The 24926-nt window shown below is 39.6% G+C and overlaps 1 protein-coding gene across 2 annotated transcripts in view; it reads left to right on the top strand.

Moving 5' to 3' along the window:
* The window catches only part of MAP3K2 (mitogen-activated protein kinase kinase kinase 2), a 39830-nt gene extending 17743 nt beyond the window's left edge, over window positions 1–22087 (top strand). For both annotated transcript variants that reach the window (XM_083585454.1, XM_083585455.1), the window contains exons 12-17: window positions 1721–1927; window positions 4476–4624; window positions 6009–6140; window positions 6330–6459; window positions 7674–7851; window positions 9461–22087. In XM_083585454.1, coding sequence (XP_083441580.1) covers window positions 1721–1927; window positions 4476–4624; window positions 6009–6140; window positions 6330–6459; window positions 7674–7851; window positions 9461–9686 — 1022 coding nt within the window. In that variant the 3' untranslated portion in view covers window positions 9687–22087. The remainder of the gene's footprint in view (window positions 1–1720; window positions 1928–4475; window positions 4625–6008; window positions 6141–6329; window positions 6460–7673; window positions 7852–9460) is intronic.
* Window positions 22088–24926: the final 2839 nt, after the last annotated feature.

Below are 24926 nucleotides of genomic sequence, written 5' to 3'. Positions count from 1 at the left end.
TCACTGTTTGAAAAAAGAAAGAAAAAGGAACCTAAATGTAGGATTGCTGCTTTAGGAACATAGGAAGCTGCCTTGTACTAAGTCAAACCCTTGGTGCAGCTATCTCAGTGTTGTCTACCCTGACTGTGCACTGTTCTCCAGGGTTTCAGACTAAGCTCTCTCTCAGCCTTGCGTGAAGATGCCAGGGATTGAACATGATGTCTTTCTGCATACAAAGCAGATGCTCTACAACTTGGCCACTTTCATATTATGTGCGTGTTAGTAAACCCCTTTGAATTAGGTGGAATTTAATCCCAAATTAACTTCCATTGGCTTCCAGCATAACAAATACAAATATTACACAGAGGCAGCTGAGTCGTGTTTCTTGCCGACAACTTAATTGTGGATTCTGCTGTTTAAATAACTATGGGAAATTTTCCGTTGTTTTTTGTTACCCACGGGCATTATCGTATCTGAATCTAATTACAATTACTCCCAGTTTTAATAAAGGTAACAGTGTACTATATTTTACTGCATTGTACTATATTTTTTAAGCCATAGTTTCCTTCCCACAAAAGAAGTTCTCTATTTGCAGAAAGGGCTGAGATCCTGCGGAGTCTCGCCCTAGAGGAAAGAAGGGAGAGAGGGGAAGGCAGTATTTGCAAATTTTCCACTGAAGCCCCCAGCACCTCCCCAAGTTCTATTCCGGAATGGCCCTCAACCCTTCGGAACAGCTTTTCAGGGGGCTGCAAGGGGAAGGAATGAGTGGAAACTACCTTCATCTGGCAGGAGTGTCTCATGAGGAGAGATCTATTTCCTCGTTGTCACAGAGGAGCATAGGACGCTGTCTTATTCCAAGTCAGACCTTTGGTCCATCTAGCACAGGGATGTTTACCCCAGTGGTTCCCAGTCTTTTTTGATACGGCAACCCACGTCAAAATTGACTTGGTATGGTGCCCATTGATTTATTATCACATGAATTTAGGACCTTAGGTCCTCATGCATTTTAACTACAAGTTTGCCAGTTTTATAGCCGTTACTTGAGGTATCCAGGCAAAAATTTCCATAACACTTTTGAGCCACCAGAAGGCGGTTTGCGAGTGCTGTAATGCAAAATTTACTCTTTCCCATGTTCACTTACAAGTTTCAACACAGCATTATAATAAAAGTTGTAAGAGGTATTCATCCTACCAATGAAGGATTATAAGCAGTAATTATTTTGGGCTTACTTATAACGCCCTTGGCCAACTTGTACAAGCCTTGTGCCCCACTTGCAGGTTGGAACCCACTGGCTGAGAAACACTTGCCTACTGACAGGCAGGGAATCACCAGGGTTTTAGATAGGAGACATTTTCCTGTACATGCCATCAGAGATTGAATCTGGGACTGCCTGCCACTGAGCTGTGGCCTTTCCCCAAGTTAAGTTCCTCCTTCCACACAGAAAAAGTTGTGTTAAGAGTTGGATCCGAGTCTGCTGAATGTGTACAATCTTCCAAGAGATGGTGCTAGATTTGTTTCCTTTGGAAGGTATTTCCTTATTCCTCATTCATCCTATGCACTTTTCTTTATTTTTTAATCTAGAGGTAGCATGCTCTGTTCATTTGTGATTGCCAGTGAGGTAGAAAAGTGTGGTTCTAGTCTATCCAGCATTCAGTTACTGTCCTTTGCTTCCAGTGGAATGTACAAATGGAAATAATGTTTCATGGTCCTGTATTGTAGGTTTCTTTGTTCATTTCTGCAGGCCGTAAAACTTTTCCACGAGCTAGGAGAACCCAAGGAAACAGCTTACGATCCCCAGTTAGCTTCAGCCCAACTGATCACTCATTGAGTACAAGCAGTGGGAGCAGTGTTTTCACTCCAGAATATGAAGATGGGCGGATGCGAAGAAGAGGAAGTGACATAGACAATCCTACTTTGACAGTCATGGATATCAGTCCGCCTAGCCGCTGTAAGGAAAAAAGCTGCATATAATGCCATGTGACAGACAAGTCCAGTAAAAATAAGGTAACTTTAAAATGATTGCAAAAGGAATTGTTTTTGAGAGAACAATCAGACTAGCAAAACAACAACCCCATACCAAAATATATATAGCGCAATATAAAACAGATTTCTTTTTCCATTCCCAGTTGCTGAACATGGCTGAAAAGTCACTTGACAGTGTAATATTTTGGAATCTTTGGGGTCAAATGGGTCCCTTTTTTGTAAATTTGTTATTAAAACCTATTAACACCAAATCTTGAAAAACAAAAACCTCTGGAACTTATTTTGTAAATTTCCTTTGCCAAATCATCAGTAAAATCTGTTGATGGCAGTCGCTGTCATGATCTTCTGGCATCTGGGCCAAAACTTTGTTTCAGCATAAGACTCAATGTAGTATGGTTCCTCCATGCTAATAATAGCCAGTGTGGGTGGAAATAAATAAGGTACCCCAAATGCTTGACAGATTTTCTACCCCATAGAAGTGCTGGACTGTACACAATTTTGTGCCATCACATAGAGGATACTCTCTTAGGGGTGGTGATGTCTGATTTGGGGTGAACCCAAGCTTAGCTTATTCAGTTCTCTATCCCTATAAGTAAAGGTAAAGGGACCCCTGACCATTAGGTTCAGTTGTGGCCAACTCTGGTGTTGCGGCGCTCATCTCACTTTATTGGCCGAGGGAGCCAGCGTACAGCTTCCGGGTCATGTGGCCAGCATGACTAAGCCGCTTCTGGCGAACCAGAGCAGCACACGGAAACACCGTTTACCTTCCTGTCGGAGCAGTACCTATTTATCAACCTGCACTTTGACATGCTTTCGAACTGCTAGGTTGGCAGGAGCAGGGACCGAGCAATGGGAGCTCACCCCGTGGCAGGGATTTGAACCGCCGACCTTCTGATTGACAAGTCCTAGGCTCTGTGGTTTAACCCACAGCGCCACCCACGTCCCTTCTCTATCCCTATATCCACTGGTTATTAACGTCCCCAAGGTGTCAGTTCTTGACATTGTCTGTGGGTTGAACCTACTTGGCTTGAATACATGGCCCTCTTGTTCTCATTTGGAAATGCTTCAGGAGAATGGCCTATGGTGCCTGGAGTGGTCACTCCATCCACCCTATACTAAGACCAGCCATGGCAACATTTTCATCGATCTGAACAAGGCAGCTTTTTGAATCTTCTTTTTTTTGCTTGTCTGATGATGTCTCAAATAATTTCTTTTGCCATTATTTTAAAGTTTGCATGTACTTTCCCCAGTCTCTACTGGACTACCTGCGTTCCTATTTTTCTTTTCAATTACTTTGAGTCTCTTTGTCCCAGTGAGTTCCTGTGCTGCTATTTGAATGTTAGCAGTTTACACCTACAGAAAAGTAGGACAAGAATGACTTTCATATAAGCCTCCTGGCTCTTGTGAAGCAGCAGTCAGTGGTGCTCGTGGGTAGAGCCTCCAGGACTGTCCCCTTGCTGGAAAACCCACATGTAAAGCAGCCCCCTTCAGACTCACCCTGATCACGCATCAGCTGGAGTTTGTGCCCGACATGCACAGTGACACTGAGACAGTGGAGCTCAGCCTGTGTATTCCTGCTTGACCCTTTCTGCATTCCTACTGAATGCCTGCAGAGGGCCTATGTATTGCATGTGCCTATTTCTTTGGAAGAACAGCTGGCACAGACGTCTCTCTAAAAGTCAAATACACACAGGTATCTTGCATTACTAGCTTCTAGCACTTTTGTGGGGAAATTGGTAATTCTAAAGAGATACACCATGGGCAAACCTGGGACATTAGGAGGAAATGTTTCAATACATTGTCCCTCACAAAAAACTGTGTCATATTTAACAAAAAACTTTCCTCACACCTGACAGGGTAAAGTTACTAAGTTGTATGTGACTGAGCAACTGTAATAGTTTGTTGCCCTAATTGAGTACATTGCTATCATAAGCAACTATTTAGTTTCAGTCTGTACTAGGTGCCTCCTCAGTCCAAAGTAATCTTTGGTGTGAGATACTTTGGACTGAAAAGGCATCTGGTACAGACTGAAACTAAATAGTTACTTAACTATTAACTAATGTTCTATCCTTAGATACATGGATAAGTTTTCAAGAGACATCAGCAGCCTGCCTATTAGTCACACTGCTGTGCTTAATGAGCATTTTCTTTGAGTTTTTGACAGATGGAAAATGTTTAGCATTTTTACAACATGCTATGTTGCAAACTACTCAGGGGATATTTATTGATGCACATTTACTTTTAATAAATAATATTAATAGCTTAATGGTTTTTCTGCCAGATAAAATGCCACTTTTTATTTTAAGTTACTTTAGTTGCATTAAAGTGAGGAAAGCAAGAGTAGTTTGTGGCTTGCATTCTTGATCATTACTACAGATTGTTGTCTTAAAGGTTCTCTTTAAATACTTACGTTGCAAAATGCAACATGTGTATGTATGAATCCTTGCTGAAACATTCTTCTGATCCTTTTTCTTTGAGTAATAGAAATTGATTTTTTTATATTCTGTTTTCAGCCCCAAGAGCTCCAACTAACTGGAGACTAGGTAAACTCCTGGGGCAGGGTGCATTTGGCAGAGTTTATCTGTGCTATGATGCAGATACAGGACGTGAGCTAGCTGTTAAGCAAGTTCAGTTTGATCCTGACAGCCCGGAGACCAGCAAGGTAAGAGTACTGGTTATGGTTGGTTGGTTAATTGGTTGTTGTTGTTGTTAACCACTTTTCACACAGAGGAGTGTCCCAAAGCAACTTACAGCATAAAATACATTAAAACTCAGTATAAAACAATAAAAAAACCTGAACATGCTCATCCAGTAATATGTGTAATAGTAGGACAAATCTTTACTTACCGTATTTTTTGCTCTATAAGACTCACTTTTTCCCTCCTAAAAAGTAAGGGGAAATGTGTGTGCGTCTTATGGAGTGAATGCAGGCTGCGCAGGTATCCCAGAAGCCAGAACAGCAAGAGGGATTGCTGCTTTCACTGCGCAGCGAACCCTCTTGCTGTTCTGGCTTCTGAGATTCAGAATTTTTTTTTTCTTATTTTCCTCCTCCAAAAACTAGGTGCGTCTTGTGGTCTGGTGCGTCTTATAGAGCAAAAAATACGGTACCTCATTAACAGGATGAGCATTAAAAGTTTTTTAAAAAACTAATTCTCTTTCCTGATGTTTGAGCGCAAACGCTTTAGCCTGACACCTACAAGCAAACAATGATTGCACCAGGCTTACTTCCCTGGGGAGAGTATTCCACAAATGGGCAGCCACCACTGCAAAGGCCTGTTTCTATGTTGCCTCCCTCTGCACATTCCTTGGAGGAGGCAGAACAGGACCAGGAATGCAGTGTCCAGGTAGCTTCATATATGGAGAGGTGCCTCATGTATCTGTTACCCAACTACTTCCAGAGCCAGTGAGGCATAGTAGTTAGAGTGCTGGAGTAGGACCTGGGAGACTAGGGTTCGAATCCCCACTCAGTCATGAAGCTCACTGAATGTGACCTTGGACCAGTCACTGTCTTTGTTGTGGGGATTGAATGAGGAGGGGGGAAACCATGTACAATCCACCTTGAGCTCCATGTAGAAAAAAGGTAGGCTATGAATGCAATCAGTCATCAGTCAATAATATTCTGAAAATTTCCTGTAGTTTTATTTTTGCTGCTACAAGGTAACTTTGCCATGTGGACATTAAGAAGAGGTTGAAACCCAAGCCACTGTGCGGTGAAAATAACAGAATAAGAACTCTTAAATTGCTCAAGTTCATTTCAAAGGGACTCGAAAAAGTCCAGTCTTTATATAAGAAAATGGTAATTTTATGTGGTGTACTAGATAAAATAATAAGTACTATCCAATTTAGCCATTCTTATTTAATAGTTGGGGATGGTGGATTTGCTAATTCCCCAAGTTCAAGGCTTTCTACTAGTGAGCTAAAGGATGAGCCCCAATGTGGCCTTTGGAAGTCTTCGGTTCCAAGTGCAAGTTAAATGATGCGTTTATTGTTGTTTGAATCTGCTTGTCAGATTCTGTTAAGGCTAATCCTGTGCTCTTGCGTTCCAGGAGGTAAATGCACTTGAATGTGAGATTCAGCTTCTGAAAAACCTTCTACATGAGAGAATTGTTCAGTATTATGGCTGCTTGAGGGACCCTCCCGAAAGGACACTCTCTATATTTATGGAATATATGCCTGGGGTAAGCCAGAGATCTGGATATAGATAGTAATGTGGGCTAGTTAGAGTTAAGGCCAGATAGGGGAAGGGTCCTTAGAGGATTGCTTCTACAAACTTGTGAAACATTTTTAAATGCAGCCATTTTTCATGCAAAAGTGATTCTACTCTTAAAACAGGTGCTACAGTATTCTTATTCTTCCTTTGTCTTTAGGGCTCAATTAAAGATCAGTTGAAGGCATATGGCGCACTCACGGAGAATGTGACTCGGAAATATACCCGGCAGATTTTGGAAGGAGTTCATTATTTGCACAGTAACATGATTGTACATAGAGATATTAAAGGTAAGAATGGGAGAATTGTTGAAGGTGTGCACTTACCAAATTGTAGATAAGTAATGTGGTTAGAAAAAAAATAACAACTATTAACTAAATGCCAGTGATGAGCCAAATCTTTATGATGAAAACAAGACGATGTTTTATTCAAGGTTCTTCTTGCAATTAAAATATAAATATATCTGTTGGTAGTTTACAACGTTTCAAGTTAAGACATCATTTCAAGTAAGACTGCTAGAAAATTCTAACAGACATTCTCATTCATATAGATTTGTCAAAAAATTCTCAAAACATATCCAAAGCAGTCAGAACATTAAACAACTCTATCATGGTACCAATAGGTGAATCTTTTCCATTTATTCATTGTGAATGCTTTTCCAGTACAGTGATACCTCGGGTTATGAACTTAATTCGTTCCGGAGGACTGTTCTTAACCTGAGGCGCGCTTTTGCTAATGGGGCCTCCTGCTGCTGCCGTGCCACGATTCCTTGATTTCTGTTCTCATCCTGGGGCAAAGTTTGCAACCCGGAGCAACTACTTCCGGGTTAGCAGAGTTTGTAACCCGAAACATTTGTAACCCAAAGCGTTTGTAACCCGAGGTACCACTGTATTTGGAATTTCAACCACAAAGGTTGGCAATATTTAGCGTTTACACAGTGCTTTTCTCGGTGCCTAAAGAGCTTCACATATACTACTGTGCTAATGTGTAAAATGTTCCTCGTATCCAGTATTATCCCCATATTGCTGAAAGAATAGCAGCTTGCCTAAGATCACCAACGAGGGAGTACATGGCTTAGTTGCAGTTTGAGTCTGGCTCATAGTCCTGACATGGACACTGCACCAAATTCTCAAAACAGCCATATACAGTTCCAAAGCCCAGGGAAAACAGCATGGCAAATGCCCCAGGCTCACACACCTCTTGACACATCTATCAGTTTTCAAGGAAAACGATAGTAATTTTATTTCTACTTCCTCATCCTGTCTCCTCTACCTTGGCCTACTTATGTGGGTGAAGTGCCAAGACACCCTGGAATTAATCTGTGTACACAAATGTATTGACTTGTATGCAAGGGCCACTGAATCAAACATTGAATTCTACGTTGAGCAGATGTGCATGTAATGTCATGTAAGATTCAGCTAGCCCCATGGGACTACTATAAGTCTTCTGTAGAGTTAGCTTGCTACCAAATATACACCAAACTTTATCTCTCTGTGTTTTGCAGGTGCAAATATTCTCAGAGACTCTGCAGGGAATGTTAAGCTGGGCGATTTTGGTGCCAGCAAGCGGCTTCAAACAATTTGCTTGTCTGGTACAGGTATGAAGTCTGCCACAGGAACGCCATACTGGATGAGTCCAGAAGTCATTAGTGGAGAAGGGTATGGGAGGAAAGCAGATATCTGGTATGTCTATGCTGTTCCAATGAAAATCAGATGTACAGGGGTCTTAACATTAAATGGTATGCTTGACACGTGTGTGTGTGTGTGTGTGTGTGTGTGTGTGTGTGTGTATTTTCATCTACTTAGGACACACTGTTCACAAATCTGGATTAGAAAGTTATGAAGAAGTGGCATAATGATATGGCATTAGTAAGCAGGGCAATATGACTGGTCAGTTGTGTACAGATCTGTGAAAGAATTCAGGTAATACATGTGAGAAAATGATCTCTGGAGGAGCCTGAGATGATCCATTGCCTCTTTGATACAGCTCACAGGCTCCCATTTTTTGAACTGATTCTCTGGTATGGCTTGGGTCTAGACTACTTCATGTTACAGGTGGGGTCTCAGATAATATTCTTCCCTACAAACAAATGTATTCCAGATTTATTTATTTTTTAAAAAACTAGCATATCATGGAGAAAGCTTAGTTTTAACTCTTCACTCTGACATTTTATTATTATCGTTTATTAATATTATTATCATCATCCTGCCCTTTGTCCTGCAGGAGCCCAGGCACTTATACAACATGATAATAGTTACAATGATTAAAACATTTGAAATTCTCTATAATATAGAAAAACATAAGCAGTAATAAAGAACTGCTGAATCGCCAGACAATGTTCATGTCCTAAAAGCTTGGGCAAGCAAAAGTGTCTTCAGTTTACGGCCAAGTGTCATCAGTGTGATAAACAAATGCATTCTACAGAAAGGGAGTCCCAGGATGCAACTACTCAGAAGGCCTTATCTCAAGTCACCATCCCATGGCCCATACCATTGTTGGCACCACTTGCATTTAGTTTGGATTATGTTTCTGAAAGGAGAATTAACGATGTGCTTCTAATAGATTATTCTAGCTTCAGAGACTGCTATGTGTGAGTTTTCTTTGTAAGAAGATTTGTAAGTTCTTTTCTTGCAGCGATTGCAGCTATTTCCTTGCTTTTCAAGGTATTTTATGTCACTTTTCAGAAGTATCTCACAAAGTGTTTGCATAAGATTATTACAACAATAAGCATCGAAAACCTTTCCACATAAAAAAATGCAGTTGTTTGTTTTGAAAATGCTGTATGCCCTTTTTCTCGACAAGGGCAATGTGGTTCTCTCCTCAAGTCCCTGTGAGTGACAGTTGGGAGAGTTGTCTGGCTCAGTCTGACAAAGGCCAGTTCTAAAATTGAGGGGCAACTTTAAATATTGAATTAATGTAGCTCCAAACTTCGTATTCTAATTTTCTTCAGTACAATTTCAGTCTCCCACCATTTTAGAGATTTAATTGTAACACAAAACACTTTTGCTGGCCTATGGTTTTTAGGTAAATGTGCCTACAAGTGTACAAACCCTTTGTGGTGCTGTTGGGTAATTAAGTTATTGATAGATTGACCATTAGATCTAGCAACAGAATTATTATGTTCTGATTATTGGCATAATGCACACTACTCCAACATGTAAGAAATGCAGTCTTTTGAACTGAATGTAAGTTGTGCTCTTTAGATATCCCTGTCTGCTTACTCCTGCAGATAGTAGAGATACTTCTTAATTTATGTGACTTCAACTTGCTTTTCATTCTTGACTGTTACAGGAGTGTAGGCTGTACCGTGGTAGAAATGCTTACGGAGAAACCACCTTGGGCAGAGTTTGAAGCAATGGCTGCCATCTTTAAAATTGCCACACAGCCAACCAATCCCCAGCTGCCACCTCATGTCTCGGACCACGGTCGGGATTTTCTGAAGCGAATATTTATTGAGGCCAAATTGCGACCATCCGCAGATGAACTGCTAAGACACACGTTTGCACATTATCACTGATGGCCTGCTTCAACCCAGCTGTCACCTACTGCATTTATTTTCTGACTGCACTTTTTTTTACACAAGGTTGAGAAAAGACAAGGGAGAAGTTGTTTCTCTTGATTCTTTATTTCATATAGATTGTTAATAATCTCTGCATATTTACACTGCAGATTTCGTTCCCCATTTAGGACTTAAGATCTTTTTGTTTCGGTAATGTACTGATGTGGTTCGCATAAAGCACTTTAGTACATATTCATTCCTTATTTAAGGGGGGAAAGGCAAGTTATTGGGACTGCCAGGAATTGTGTGTTAAGGTTTTTTTTCCTAGCACTACTGATTAACTCAGGATGCAGGAAAAATATACATGTTGTTAGCAGATATAGAAAAGGAAAATGTGTCCAATTGTTCTTTGTAATATGTAGATAGATGCCCTGGGAGGTTTTGGTTGTGTTTCAGCTTTGACATGAGGCTCATCCACAGTATTGGAAACAGGTTTAAAAGCTGCAAACTCAAACTGCCAACCAAGGTGTATTCTGGAAAAGAAATCTGACTAGTGCATCGCCTGCAACCAAATGTATATTTATAATTTTAAAAGAATATACAGGAGGGTTCTCTAGCTGAAGTAGTTCAAGAGTCTTTTGAGTCAAGTAGTTCTGATGTGTGAATGTTCTAGACCAGGAATCGTAGATAAACAGATTACTGTAGATCCATAAACCTTTACAGTTGAAGAACAGGCTTCACATACTGTGCCACAAGTTAGTTTACTTAATCTGCTAAGAACCACAATGAGTTGTGCTGGACGGGGCCTCTGGTGGCCAGGGTGAAGGCTAGTTTCTCTCTTGATAATTTTCTGTTCTGCATCCTTCATGCTGTCCCAACTGGTCTGTCTGTTGCATAAAATACTTAATGAGACCCAGTCTTCCTTCCTTCCTTCCTTCCTTCCTTCCTTCCTTCCTTTATTATCATGCTTACGATGAAATTTTAAAGTACTTGAATAGGTATCAGTGTCAAAATTAAGCCGTTACCATTTATGTTGATGCTAAACAGAAGTCTTTGTCTTAAGTACATTTGATTTAATAATCAAATAGTATTTGCAGAATTTGCATCGTGGTGAGCCTGCAGAATTTGGCTTTCCAGGTTTTTTATATGGAGTATAGACGATCCCTCCTCTTTTTAAGCAAAAAGAGAAAGCAAGCTGCGTAGAAATAGATATGGAGGTTTCCATGTGCATCGCAACAATATAATTAAGTTCCGGCACGCTGACCCTGATGGAGGCACAAAGAATGAGGTACCATTTTTACTGTCCTTTTTCTAAAGTACATTTTATACCTTATCTGACTGTTAGTAATTAAAATAATTTCAGATTTGACATTATTATCCCAAATGTGTACATTCATATTTGGACACCTGAATATAGTTTTGAAAAGAAAAGAAACCCCTTTAGAATGCTTTAATACTTTCTGTCCCTTCAAGAAATTGGGGAAAGTTCCTGAAAGGAAATAATTCTGGTTTCCGGTGCCACAGTGTCTGTTTTCCAGAGGTGATGTTTCTTAATGCTGCTATTAAACGTTTCCTAGGGAAATTCAGCGCAGCCTGTATAAAAGCATCCTTGGCAAACCAAACATACTGTAGGTGTGCAGATATTACATGGACAGTGCATAGTCGGTGACACTATCTTCCATTAATAAGCTAAAAAAATGTCATAAGTCTCAACAGCAATCAGATGTGGAACAATGTAATGCTATGCATGTGATACGCTGCATGCATGTATATAACGCTCCCAATACTTTAGCCACAGGTTAGAAATAAGAGTTGCAAGCCCTAACTCCTGTTTACAGTTGTAAGTGGTTAAAGCCAACAAGGGAAATTTGCAGTTGGGAGCAGGGGCACAAGAGGCTTAGAGATAATATCTGATCCTTTAGCTATGGTTAAAGGATGCAGAGCACTATGAGAGCACTCAGTTTGGGAATTGAAAGTTGATTGAACAAAATTTACTCTAGGTCACACTAAGAGACTCTTGCAGTTTTCTATGAAATATAGTACCTAACTAATGTAGAAACTATCATACTGAGTGGACTTCTAAGAATAAGAATTTCTTTAGTTCTTAAAGAAGCAAATCCTTTTAATTGTGAATAAAAGAGAAATGGTCAATTTTTGCTACCAAAAAAGAAAGAAAGAAGTATAATAGTCTGGGTGTGATTCCAGTGATTGACTTTCCTTCTATACCATAGGTATTGATCCCTCTCTGTGGCCCACTGTCTGTTGTCTTCTCCTACAGATGTGTTCTCATCTTTCTTATACAATCTTTTTCCAGTTCCTCGTAGGAAGATCCCTAAGGTTGAGATTTCTAAACTCCCATCATACTGTAACTATGCAAATTGTGTAAAACATGCAAATCAAGTAAACATATACAAATGTACATTGTTTGGTCCATTAATGGAATGTGGGATGAGGCTAAGATGGAAGTATTGACTCCCCAGTCTCCAAAGTGTACCAAACTATGCTGAGCATATTTGTCAGACTTCCTTGCTCTACTCCATTGTCACTGTTTAGAATTGTTTAATATCTAGCAGACAATCATTGCAGCCTGTAAGTGACCTCTTATAAAGTGTTGCTGCACCTGCTAAAGACTTGTTGAACTGAAAGTCTTTCTCTAGTGCAGTGATTTGAGGAGCATGTTTAATGAACCTTCCCCTCTACAGAAACAGTAACTAGGGTTGCAATCCTGAGCACACTCACTGGAGAATAAGCACCATTAAACAAGACGATAGTTACTTTTGAGTAAATACGCATAGGACTGGGCCATTGGATTTGCCCCCTCCAGTTTTCATCAAAATCTCACCTGAGTGTTTGGCTGAGTGGTCATAGAATTGTAGAGTTGGAAGGGATTCCAAGGATCATCTTCTAGCCCAACCCTCTGCAATGCAGGGATCTCAACTAGATCATACATGACAGGTCACCATCCAATCTCGGCTTAAAAACCTCCAAGGAAAGAGAGTCCACCGCCTCTTATGGAAGTCTGTTCCACTGTTGAACAGCTCTTACTGTCAGAAAGTTTAGTCAGAATCTTGTTTCTTGTAGGTTGTAGCCATTGGTTCAAACCCTAGCCTCTGGAGCAGAGAAAACAGGCTTGCTCCATCTTCATGTGACAGCCCTTTAGATAATTGAAAATGGCTATCGTATCTCCTCCTAGTTTTTAACAGCTGACAGAAGTTTCTAGCTTGGATGCCATTCAGTAGTGTACACTTTTTAATATGATTCTTTGAATATCTGTTTTGAGCTGCAGAATATAAATTTGGTGCTAAAGTCACTGGCTGCCTACCCTTGCTGTTTAGCTGTGTCAAGAACAGTGTCTCTTGGTGCTTTTTATTATTGGATTGCCAATCATTTGGGATTGTCGTATCACCTCTTGCCTTTAGAAGTCTCAGATATGTGTAAGCCATGATTGAGGCGAGGATGGAAGAGTGAACTTTTTAAAAAAATCACCTAGGAAAGTTACCAAGACTTAATCTTAAAATGTGAGGATGGGAAAATGTGCTAAAATCTAGAATTGAGGCTTGCTTTTAGGAGTCTGGATCTGCCTTAACCTGTTTATCTTTAGCTCAGCCACCTATACCATAGTTGCTGTTTTAGTGTCTGAGGCAGAGGGGTAGTAGTGATGGTTTCAGTTTTCTTTTCTTCCCCACTGTTCAGGGTGGGTAGCAGTATAATCTTAGGAGAGATCCTTGAGGAAGGAAATAAAGTCAGCTTTTTTTGGCTTCTTATTACACACCACTCGCTTGTGGAACCTGAAAGGAGAATGTGAATCTCTGAAACTCTAAATTTTGAGCAGTTAAACGGGGCCTAAAAATGTTAACATTACTTTATAGTGTACAGGTATGATAGTACTCGTTGATTATGTGAAGGGTAACAATGTTATTGGAGTATTAGTTGTGTAGGTACAACATAGAGCAAGTAGGACAATACCTCTTACTGGTCATTTAGGGGGAATATGCAAACGTTTGGAGTCGTTTCAGAGCTTCAGGCATTCAGAGTTCAAATAAAATCCAAACAGAATTTACTTTGTAGTCAGGCTTTTTGGTTATTTAGCTGGGTGCAGTTCTCTAGGACAAAGCAAGTAGATGCTACTAGCAGACTTCACAGATATGAGTTCTGCTTTTCTAGAGTTCTTTGCAACCTAAATCTTACTAGATGCGGGGGGGAGCCTTATGGTTTTTGGTTATATTGCTTACTATCTACATATTTTCCCACACCTTTTTTGTTCCTAAACAGAGCAGCTTACAGTAACCCAAAATCAGCTTTATGATCTGAAGTAGTATGTTGTTTCATCCTCCCATTTCATTTGTTCTAAAGAACCAGAGCCTTGACAGAGGGCTGGAGGGTTCAAATTTCATTTCTGTTTATTTTGGTCTCTGAATACCTGTGCTGAAGCATGCAGTTCAAAAGTTTGCGCTATTTTAACAAGGTTACTTCTGTTACCAAAAAGTATGAGAATGGACTTCAAAAAGAATGTATGAATTGCAGCATATGAATTTTAAACTCTTCTTGAATTGTTTTAAAAGGAACTATTTGAAGCTTGGCAGCATTCAGATTCTATATTAACCCACCAGCTTGCAGTGCACAGCTTGTTTCTCTCAGCTGCAGGTCCATTTCCTTATTGTGGCTAGACAAGGGTTTGGGGGAACCTAGCAGAATAAGGTGCCTGCTTTCTGTGCCTTTCCCCCCCAGTACTGCATTTTGCCTTGACAATGGCAATGTAAAAGCGCTGCAGAGAGATAAGTATCTCTGGAGATTTCAAAAATCTGAACTACTGTCTTTAATACCATTTAGATGACATAAATACTATCACAAACACATGCTTATATAGGAGTCCCAGTGGTTCTTTAACATTGTTGCTAGTAATTATTAAAAACACTTGTGATTTGCCCCCTAAGCAGCATGGGGCAAAGGTGTCTGATTCTTAATCCTTAGCAATTTTGCACTTAATGTAGTGCAAGTTTTGGATATAAGCCCTTTGCCTCACATGAATTGGTCACTGAGGTCACCAAACCAAAAAATGCAGTGAGGAATTTTAGTGAATGGCAGCAGCTCTGATGTTAAGGAGCCCAAAAGTTACCATTTTGTTTACAATTAAGACTTTGCCAAATGGGACAGCAGAGTGTTTACATGATTACTTTGTGGGTTGCTGTCTAACTGACAAAACCGCTTAGAGCCTTTTAACAACATCTACAAGAAGTGTACACTTTTACTTGGAAGAAAAGCACTGATCTCTCAATAAGTTGCATATATCCTCCCCCATGCACTGGGGTGCATAATGAATCCTAGTGACATTGTCAGTTCATTAAATCCCCCCTTTCTAGGTGTGTATTCTAAAATTCTTATGTTCCTAGAATTCCAAAGATGCAGGGAGAATGAGGCCATGAAGCCAATAACCTTGCGTACAACTGCTATCATGTATAGGCTATTTGCAGAGAAATTTTAAATCATGAATATTCTTCATGTTTCTTAAGGACAATTATGAGAAATTGGTCTGGGAACAGACTGTAATCAAATGACCATTCTAGGGTGAAACTAGAAACAACAAAAAGCTGGTAAAAGAACCGTCACAGCAAAATAAAGATTCATCTCTCCAAACATAAGTTGCAGATCTGGCAGCAACAATTGTCAGCCATGCTAGTTGGCTTTTGTCACTGTTTTTAGCAGAATTTAGATGGCGCACTGATGGCACATTTTAGCCAGTCAGAAATGAGCGTAATGCAATAATGCATTAGTGTCATAACTTGTTGTATTTGGTATATCTTGAAAGTTGTCATCTTTTGGAGAAGAATTGGATGAACAAAACATTGACATGGAATCCAGCCATTGTCTGTAGATTTTTGATACCTAAAATAAGTTTTTGAAAATCAGGAAACAACCCTAACATGATTTGTTGAAGTTAAAAGAAAAATGAAGTTTCACCAAAATCATGTACAGTCTATTGGAAGCAATTTGAATATGCAGCATAAGCTTTAGTCCTTACATTTCTAAAGCATTTTATTTTTTGTAGTTTGTTGCACTCATTTTTCAGATGCACACCCCACGGAGTGAAACGAAACCTATTAAGTTATACAAACAACAAAAATCAAGCAGAGTGCCTTTATCTGTATGCCTTAATTTTGTTTGTTTGTATATTAATTACAATAGTGGACAAGTGATGCAGGACCAGCAAGATCAGTCTTTGAAATGTAGAAAATGGCAAATTCCCAGTTGTTACAAGTTACTTGTTCGTCTGCAGAAATTTCAGATTTAACTACCTAGTTTCCACCCCACCCCCCACCCCGCTGCCAGCCAACTCTCGCCACTGGAAATCAATAGCACTTAATTTGGTTTGACAGTGTCCTTTATTCTTAAGCTAAGTGGGAAGTAGGAAGTTCTACCACCACATTGCTCTTGTTTTAAAAAAATAACCCAGGCTTTGACTCTTCACTCTGTTCCAGAATGCATGGTTAATGCTGCAGCTGCCCTAATGTCCAGTAGTTCAGTGAGCTGCTAACAGCTGCCCTATATAGTCTATGATGGTACTTATTCTGAAGGAAGGTGTTAAATCCCAGTCAGCATGGCCACTGGTTAGGGGGTGATAGGACCTCTGGAAGATCACAGGTTCCCAACCCTTGGCTTAAAGCATGTGACAGTATTGCTTTTGTATAGACAAATCAGATGCCGTTTCAAGGAACACATTTTCTTTCTAGTTATATATATATAAATAGAAATATATATATATATATGAGACAAACCTTGTTCCTGCCATTGTCCAGATTTAATGCTGCATCAATGAGTCAGTTGCACTAGCAATCCTTTCAATCATCTCTGCAGCAGTGTCTGACGACTGCTGCAGGTATTTAAGAGAGCTGGTCAGCATTCACAATATAGTTCCTTTTTTTCCTTTTTTAAAATATGTGATCTTTGGAATATATCATGCCTATGCGGGCTGGGGACAGACTTTATTTGTTTGAATGTAAGTCCTTGTGGTGGTATTGAAGTTAGCAAAGGTACTACCACCAGCATACCAGTACTTAATTGCTGGTTGGTTCCTTTTATGTATTATTGGCATGTGTGCATTTGCAAATCACTGCAAACCAAAGCTTTTCTACCCCTGTACACATCCCAAAGTGATATTTATCTAGCTTAGAGACTGTTAGTTGTTGTCCAATTTTTAAGCTTTGCTGGACATAACAACTTCCATGTGCAACCCAAGAGGCTGTGTGAGCAGAAATATTTTTAAGGGTGCCAATGAAACTGTGTGATGTAAGAGCCAACATGTGATGTAGTAGCCTCTGTGGAATTTCAAGGGCTCACTCCTAGGTTTGCAAGGTACATCAGTCCTTGTGGTGGTGGGGGGGGGCAGCAAAATGTGCAGGTCCTGATAACTAACTGCAGGGGCTAGTGAGTGCTTTATTGGGCATTGCCTGACTCGTGTTCAGTGTTGATGTAAAGACTTAGCCCTGCTGACGTAGCAAGGAGATTCTAGTACAGCAGCAAAATTTGAAAAGTGATCCATACCTCAGGGAAAATCTTACAGGTTTTAAATGAAAGGTGGAGACATATATAACAACTGCCAAAATCCGACTTTATGCAGGAGCTAGGAGAAAGATCATTTGGTATGGAAAATACTCTATTACACACTTACATAAATTCATCTGAAACTTTCAGAAATGAAAGCCATTGGAAGAAATATTGCTACTTAAAAAAGAAATGTTTGTTTATGCATAATGCGTTGGAAACTGGAATTGGCTTTTACATTGCAGTGCCACATATTTCATTTCTTCTCAGCATATACTTAATAATGCTAAATGTGTTAGATTCTACCTTGTAGATGGTGGAGGCACCCCATCAACCCATCCCTGGCTTAATCTCTTAATGGAAAAACATTCTTATGCTATCCATTGAACTGACCAGAATTGGCCTTTAGGCGAAGTATAGAGCAAATACTCATGAAAACTTGGAGGAATCTGTCACAAGAAAAAGCTACGCCTGAAACGGTGCAGCATTCACAAGGCAGTGACCACACTGACCTTCACACTGTGTCCTGCAGATTGATATGAGAACTTCTAGGAAGAAGCTTGATAATGTGGACCTGCATCATCTGATAGAATGGTTTGACAAGCCTCAAGCCTGACTAGTCTTTTGTGTGCTGTGCTTTGCAATTGTACAGTTAAATTGTACAATTAAAGCAGAAGAAATGGAATCTAGAATGCGTACAAAAGATGGACAACATTGGTGGGTATGGTGCATCAGTTATGGTAGGCTGCTTCAGTGCAGAAGAATATCTGTCAGTCGTGATTATTCATGTGGGCATAACCACTCTATTCTGGAGATTACAATTACAGAAAGAAACGGCAACATTGCAACTACCTCAAATACAAACTTTAAATACAGCAACAAGTTCATATGTAAAGACTGCCGTGCAAAAACCCCCTCTGTCCATGGAAGTTTGGTCGCTCACTGCAATGCTAGAAGAATTGATTGAAACTTAAGCAGTAAAATTAGGACATAGTTTGGCTTTGATGGAATGAATCTAGGAATTGTTCTTGTGTCCTCATTCCCAAGGATAAAGAAGTTCTCTGCTTCACAAGAGGCTAGCTTGCTAAAGAAAAATAAAAGTGATTGTGAAATCGCAGGCTGAAATTGGAGCTGGACCCAGATTCTTTGTCAAATTGTGCTCTTGAAATGTCAGTGATTCTTTAACATTGCTCTGCTTCGCAGAACATGTGGATGGCAGCTACGGATGCCTCTAGCCATTTTCATGTCAGATTTGTGAGGTCTACACGCTAGATCTGAAAGGAGGGCTTGGAAACTTGAAAAGTTCATTCTTATGATAAGGCTTTTGATGATATCCTTAAATGTTCCTGGGTGTAAGTACAAGATGGTATCGAGGCTTGCATGCAGTACAGCTTGCCTATGCTATAAATGTGGCTTGGCACACATAGCATCATGCAGTGATTGCCAGGGCAACGGATGTGGGATCCAAAGGTGCCTTGCTTAAGCAAACAAAAAAAACTTCAATCTGCATCAAGCAGGGGAAGATCATATCCTGAACTATTCCCAATAACCCTGCCCCCCGAAACCAGAGTTGGTGTTTGGGGGGCCGCTGAGCACTGCGGCACAGAAAAGGGAGCAGATAATTCTTGCTCTGTGATGGAAAACTGCTTGTAGTTCTCTGGATCAAAGCCATGGTTGGCTGATCTTATGAAACTTGACACCAGATCGTGCAGCATAATAAAGTATCACCAGTTTGTTAATTTTGTAGAGTGAATTTTATGGAGATTTCATAAATACTTCGAATGAAATATGTATTTCATGTCAAAATTTGCCCTTTGTTTAAACTATGATCACCACATATTAGCACTGGAGTTTTGGATAGATGATATATATATACCTTCACCTTTCATTTAAGTACTTCTGTACTCCCCCTCCACCACCCCTGGTCTAAACCACCAAAAGTTGTATTTCTGTGGCTTCAAAGTTTGCAGCTGAAGGGAACGAGGTGAGTCTTTAGGTCAGTATATTAGGCCAAAGTATTTCTTGTGCCATAGCAAACCAGAACATTGTAGAGTTTACGGGAGAAGTAGTCCATTTTATTCCAAATAATTCAGAACAAAACTTCTCCCTTGGCTATCTTGGTTCGGTGTAAGTCAGACATGCATCCAAGTGAGCAAGACTTAAGATTTTTAAACTGCTGGTTACTGAGAAACTTAGCATCAAAAGCATTTTATTTATCTTGCGTATGCCAACTTTTTCTGCATTTCTAAAATAAGAGTACTTGATAAAACTAATGCTATTGGAAGTAGTTGGAGTCAGGTGAAAGGGGTCTTGTATAGGAAGAAGGGTTATTTTAATATACATATTTTTTAATGGATTTGACCTCCTCTCTCCTTAATAAGAAAGGAGTAACTACAAAGGGTTACTGAAGTTCTCTGTGGCTATTTGACTGTAATGCATTCAAACCCTGTTGGTAAAGGATGTCTCCCTCCTGAGACCCCTCCTAGGCTGTCAGACACTGAACAAATTCACAGACTAGTTTAATATCAGAGGTTGAACTACTCACAAACTCTGTTTTTAAAAAGGATTGTCCCAGTATTGAATACCACCACACACCCACACATACCATGGGCACATAATCATGACCTAAAATAAAAGGTTCGTGCTGTCTTTTTGGAACAGGGTATGTAATCTGTCTAAATTTCACGTGGCTTGCTATTTGTTCGTATCACAATTTTAAAGCTTGATAATGTTTGTCCAAAAGTGGAAACTTGATTAATTGCAACCCAAACGTGCTCAGCCTGCCATCTGTACCTTGCACCATTTTCTTAAGAAAATGTCACTGTAAGTTATGGGGAAGAGATGTTGGTTAAAGCAGACTTTTGCTTTTAAAAAAGCTAATAATAATGATGATAATGATGATGATGATGATGTATATCTACCCTTTGGATCTAATATACATTTTTTTATGCAGCTGTCAAATTCTCTATTTAATCCCTTGGTTTCTCTGTAAATGTTTTTACTCTCTGTTTGAATGCTGGGCACAGTTTGTAACGTATGTACACAACGGTGTTTTTTTCTATCAATGTTGACTCTTTTGCACATTTTTTGAAATTGTTTAATTTGTACACTGTTTTAATACTCTGACCAACTGTTATGGAGTGTATGCGGATTATGTATGTGTGCAATGTACTACTGTTTTGAATGAGGATTTTTAGATTCCGTATAAATGCGTGTCCACTTCTGGCTTTACCTTGGTTGAGGAACTCAGGACATTAGCTTTGCTTACTAGTTCCCCCACAATAGTCCAAATCCAGCAACTTGGTTGTACCTGCAGAGCTTTGACACAGATACTGAACTCTGTGTGAATAGGGACTTCCCAGTTCACTCCATGCTATTTGGGGCTCCAGCCAGTTGACCAGTCAAATATGGTCAAGTTGACCATCATCTAACATCATGAATTCAATGTAACAGTTAACTTGGTTCTGTTTTGTAGCTAGTGCATTTCTGAATCCTTGCCCATTATTTGGCTGGAATGCTAGCCAGATTCCAAATGCTTTTTCACTGATGTGCAGAGTGCACACACCCAGCTTCTCAGAAGCATGGCGTGAACAGGAACAGGGAAGCCACTGCTTAACAGAGCTTCAAATATGTGTCAGATCCTCTGCGGAGTTTGGATTGTGGTAAATGTGTCTAAGAACTTTCCAAATATAGGGTACATAAAAATGCCTTCTATGTACTGTCTGTCCTGTTTCCCACAGACCTATTTCAGTTTCATTTCTACATGTTTTTTAAAAAATTGTTTTTTAAAGGTACTGCATTTAGTTAGATGAATATATAAAAGCTTTGAGAGATAATTTACTAGATAAATATATTTTCAGCTGGCTGATGTTCAGAAAATATTTTATTTTTTGTTTTTAACCATTCAAAATGTATTTGTATTTCCAAAATTAGACATGAATTGTATATTAAAACACTCTGGCTGGATAATGGTATGGTTTGTCTTGTAAGGTTTCTCTCTCTCTCTTTTTTAAGAGCTAAAAATGTTTCTGTGATAATAATACTGTTCTGAAAAGCTGAAGGCAATCTTTCAATTTAGAGCTGCTTGAGAAAATTGAGACACAAAACCAATCTTAGAAACGTCAGATGTTTTTATTGCCTGTTCTTTTTTGTTTCATTGAATGTAATGTTTCCTTCTTGATCTTAAAGCTTTCCTTATTTTCTGGTACTGGGAAAAAATAAAGCATGTTGAAGGTACTAGCAGAATACCAATTTGCCAGCCTAGTTCATGGCTTGAAAGATTATTTGTATGATTCTTAAGACTTGCCAACAAAAAATTCTCATGTTGGGTAAATAGCACACTGGTGGATATAAAAAACCAACAGTTAGGAAAAGCGGTATTCTCTCTTTCTCTCTTTCTTTTTTTAAAGAGCCTACTAATATCCTGGTATGGTGTGGTATGTTCCATTGTTCATGCACATTTTGACCTTGTCATAGTCTCAAAAGTGTGCTTGTACAAAATGTATAAAAGCATTTTGATTTTTTTAAAACAACAACAACTATGTATTTACCTGTCATTTTTTTGCTGGTAAATGGCTTTTATTTTATTTGGGTTTTTTATCGATTATAAAAAGAAGCCATGTTTATATTCTGTGTTTGACCAAATTACTTCTGTTTTATGAAATTTGTATATTGGTGGTACACATCTTCGTGTAGGATGATTGTGCATGAGGACCTGCAAGAATTAATACAATGAAAGATTGGAGGTTGTTTTTTTTTCTTCCAAGTTAATTCTGGAAAGGTTATGGTGCAAAGGTTTACTGGATGTAACCTTATGAGCTTATGGAATGACTATAGAGAATGGCACTTCTAAGTGTTAATAAAACAAATATTTATTTCCACTTTGTTTTTTGTCTTTTCTAAGTGCATTAATACTTGGCATTTACATAATGCTTCGGAGTGATACCCAACAAGTCATGCTTGGAGTAGAGCCAGTGGAATTTAATGGACAATTCAGTTTCAGTTTCAGTTGATTTCAGATTTCAGTTGAGCTATGACATAGCTGGAAATTATCCTTAATGTATTGACAGGGTTTCATGTACAGCACCTCAATAATTATTACAACACTGCAGGGTAGGTTGGTGAAATCCAGTGCATGCTTTACCTAGAAGTAAACCACTCTGTGTCCTCTGGGGCTTACTCCTTAATGTGTTTAGCACTGCAGCTTCATTATTGTATCTACTATGCAGCACTATACAACTTGCAGGTAGTGTTGGCTATTCATATATAATTTCTATATTGCTTTTCCCACCCCAGTGTTCATAGTACTAAAACAGCCACCTAACTGATTATTGATTGGTAAAATTGGTATACCTCTCAATATAAAAAGACATCTATACATTTACATGAAATATAATTAAGGGGGTAGGGGGAAGGTGAATATAAAATCATATAAAAATACAAAACCATCAAATAATTTTTTAGAAGCCAAAACTGAGTACTGTAGAACTATATCATAGTTATAACTTGAGTAGTACACAAGAAAGAAAAAGTTACAGATAGGTAGCCGTGTTGGTCTGCCATAGTCAAAACAAAAAAATTTTTTTTCCTTCCAGTAGCACCTTAAAGACCAACTAAGTTAGTTCTTGGTATGAGCTTTCGTGTGCATGCACACTTCTTCAGATACACTGAAACAGAAGTTGCCAGATCCTTCTATATAGTGAGAAGGTGGGGAGGGGTATTACTCAGAAGGGTGGTGGGAATGGGTGATTGGCAGATAGCTGTGATGAGCCTGTTGACGACTCTTAACGACTGCAATAGGTCTTACAGGAAAAAGCAAGGGGTGAGAAGGTGACAAAGGCCATTTTTCACCTTCTCACCCCTTGCTTTTTCCTGTAAGACCTATTGCAGTCGTTAAGAGTCGTCAACAGGCTCATCACAGCTATCTGCCAATCACCCATTCCCACCACCCTTCTGAGTAATACCCCTCCCCACCTTCTCACTATATAGAAGGATCTGGCAACTTCTGTTTCAGTGTATCTGAAGAAGTGTGCATGCACACGAAAGCTCATACCAAGAACTAACTTAGTTGGTCTTTAAGGTGCTACTGGAAGGAATTTTTTTTTTGTTTTAAGAAAGAAAAAGTTTAAGAATTAGAAATGAGCGAAAGCTTGGGTAAGCATGTCTTGGTAACAGTTGTTTAAAGCTGGTTACTGTCTCAACCTTTTGAGCCACCCAGGAGAGGGCATTCCAAATGGAAGGTGCCACCACCAATAAATCATCCTCCTTGTCTTAAGTTTACTTATAGAAACATGAAGAATGTAACAATGATGCAGAACATCTATTGCGCTTTGTGTACTTCTTACGCAGGGCAAAACATTTTAAACAATCCAAAGCAGACAAATGTTTATACAAATAAAACCAATGTTTTAGACTTATTACCTATAGTCAAATAGCTCAGGCCAATGGCACCACCGTATATTATTAACATGCACAGGCCTATAAATGTGGACACACACTCCAGCCCCCATGCAGCTTACATAGGGTCTGAACATGCATCTTCATGCATGTGATTACATTGCTTTGAAGTCTTGCAGCTAAACTATGTAAGCAGCCTCAACTGAGAACTGTTAGGTGGAAAAGATGGTATGAAACCCAAGTTCACTAACTTGGATGGATTTAAAGGTGGATTGGACAAACTCGTGGAAGTGAAGGCTTATGTTGAACCTCTGTATGTCAGTTGCTGGGAATCGAACCGGGGAGGGGGGGGAGAGGGTTGTTTTACTCAGGTCCCATTGGCGGACTTCCCAAAGGCATCCAGGCAGCTATTGTGAGAGCAGGATGCTGCACTAGATCCAGCAAGGCTCATGCACTCAGTGCCTGCATGCCTGAATTTAACAACTCACATTTGGTGTGTTTGTTTGTTTGTTTGTTTTGTTTTCAGCTAATTGTCCCTGCACTTAATTCCTTCCTGGGCCCTTTCTTTATGAGAGCCATACACACGTGGCAGGTACCTGATCGAATGGACTATCCAAGGCTGGATTTAGGTTTGATGAGGCCCTAAGCTACTGAAGGTAATGGGGCCCTTTATATGTCCAGCTGTCCTTTGTCAACAACAAATTGTACGTGTTTTTTGTGTTGAATATACGCTACATGGTAATTTATGGACCTAATAAGGTATCTAAAGCCATTTGCACATACAGAATGTGTTGTCGTTTAGTTGTGTCCGACTCTTTGTGACCCCATGGACCAGAGCACGCCAGGCACTTCTGTCTTCCACTGCCTCCCGCAGTTTAGTCAAACTCATATGAATGTAGAATGTAGGCACCCTATATACAGAAATGAGCAAACCAGTGATATTTTAGGGAGCAGGCTAGCAGGCGGGGCCCATTACTTACATCATAGGAGCCTACACAACATAAAACACTGTTGCTGTATGTAGGTTTTATTTGTTTTTTCTCTTATATTTTGGAAATGTACATCAAGGCGTTTTTTTCCTTTAATTTTTTTTGGGGGTCCCCAAGAGAGGGGCCCTAAGCTATAGCTTGTTTAGCTTATACGTAAATCCGCCACTGGCTAGACCACGGGTGCTTGTTGTTGTTGTTTAGTCGTGTCCGACTCTTCGTGACCCCATGGACCAGAGCACGCCAGGCACCACGGATGCTTAGGCTGCCTAATAAATCTGTTAGCCTTCGAGGTGCCACAAGCCTCTGGGCTGCTCTTTGTTACATCTTCGTGGAT

This window comes from Podarcis filfolensis (genome assembly GCF_964270895.1).
Source record: "Podarcis filfolensis genome assembly, chromosome: 1".
Classification (NCBI taxonomy): domain Eukaryota; kingdom Metazoa; phylum Chordata; class Lepidosauria; order Squamata; family Lacertidae; genus Podarcis; species Podarcis filfolensis.
This window is presented reverse-complemented; position numbering and strand designations above follow the sequence as displayed.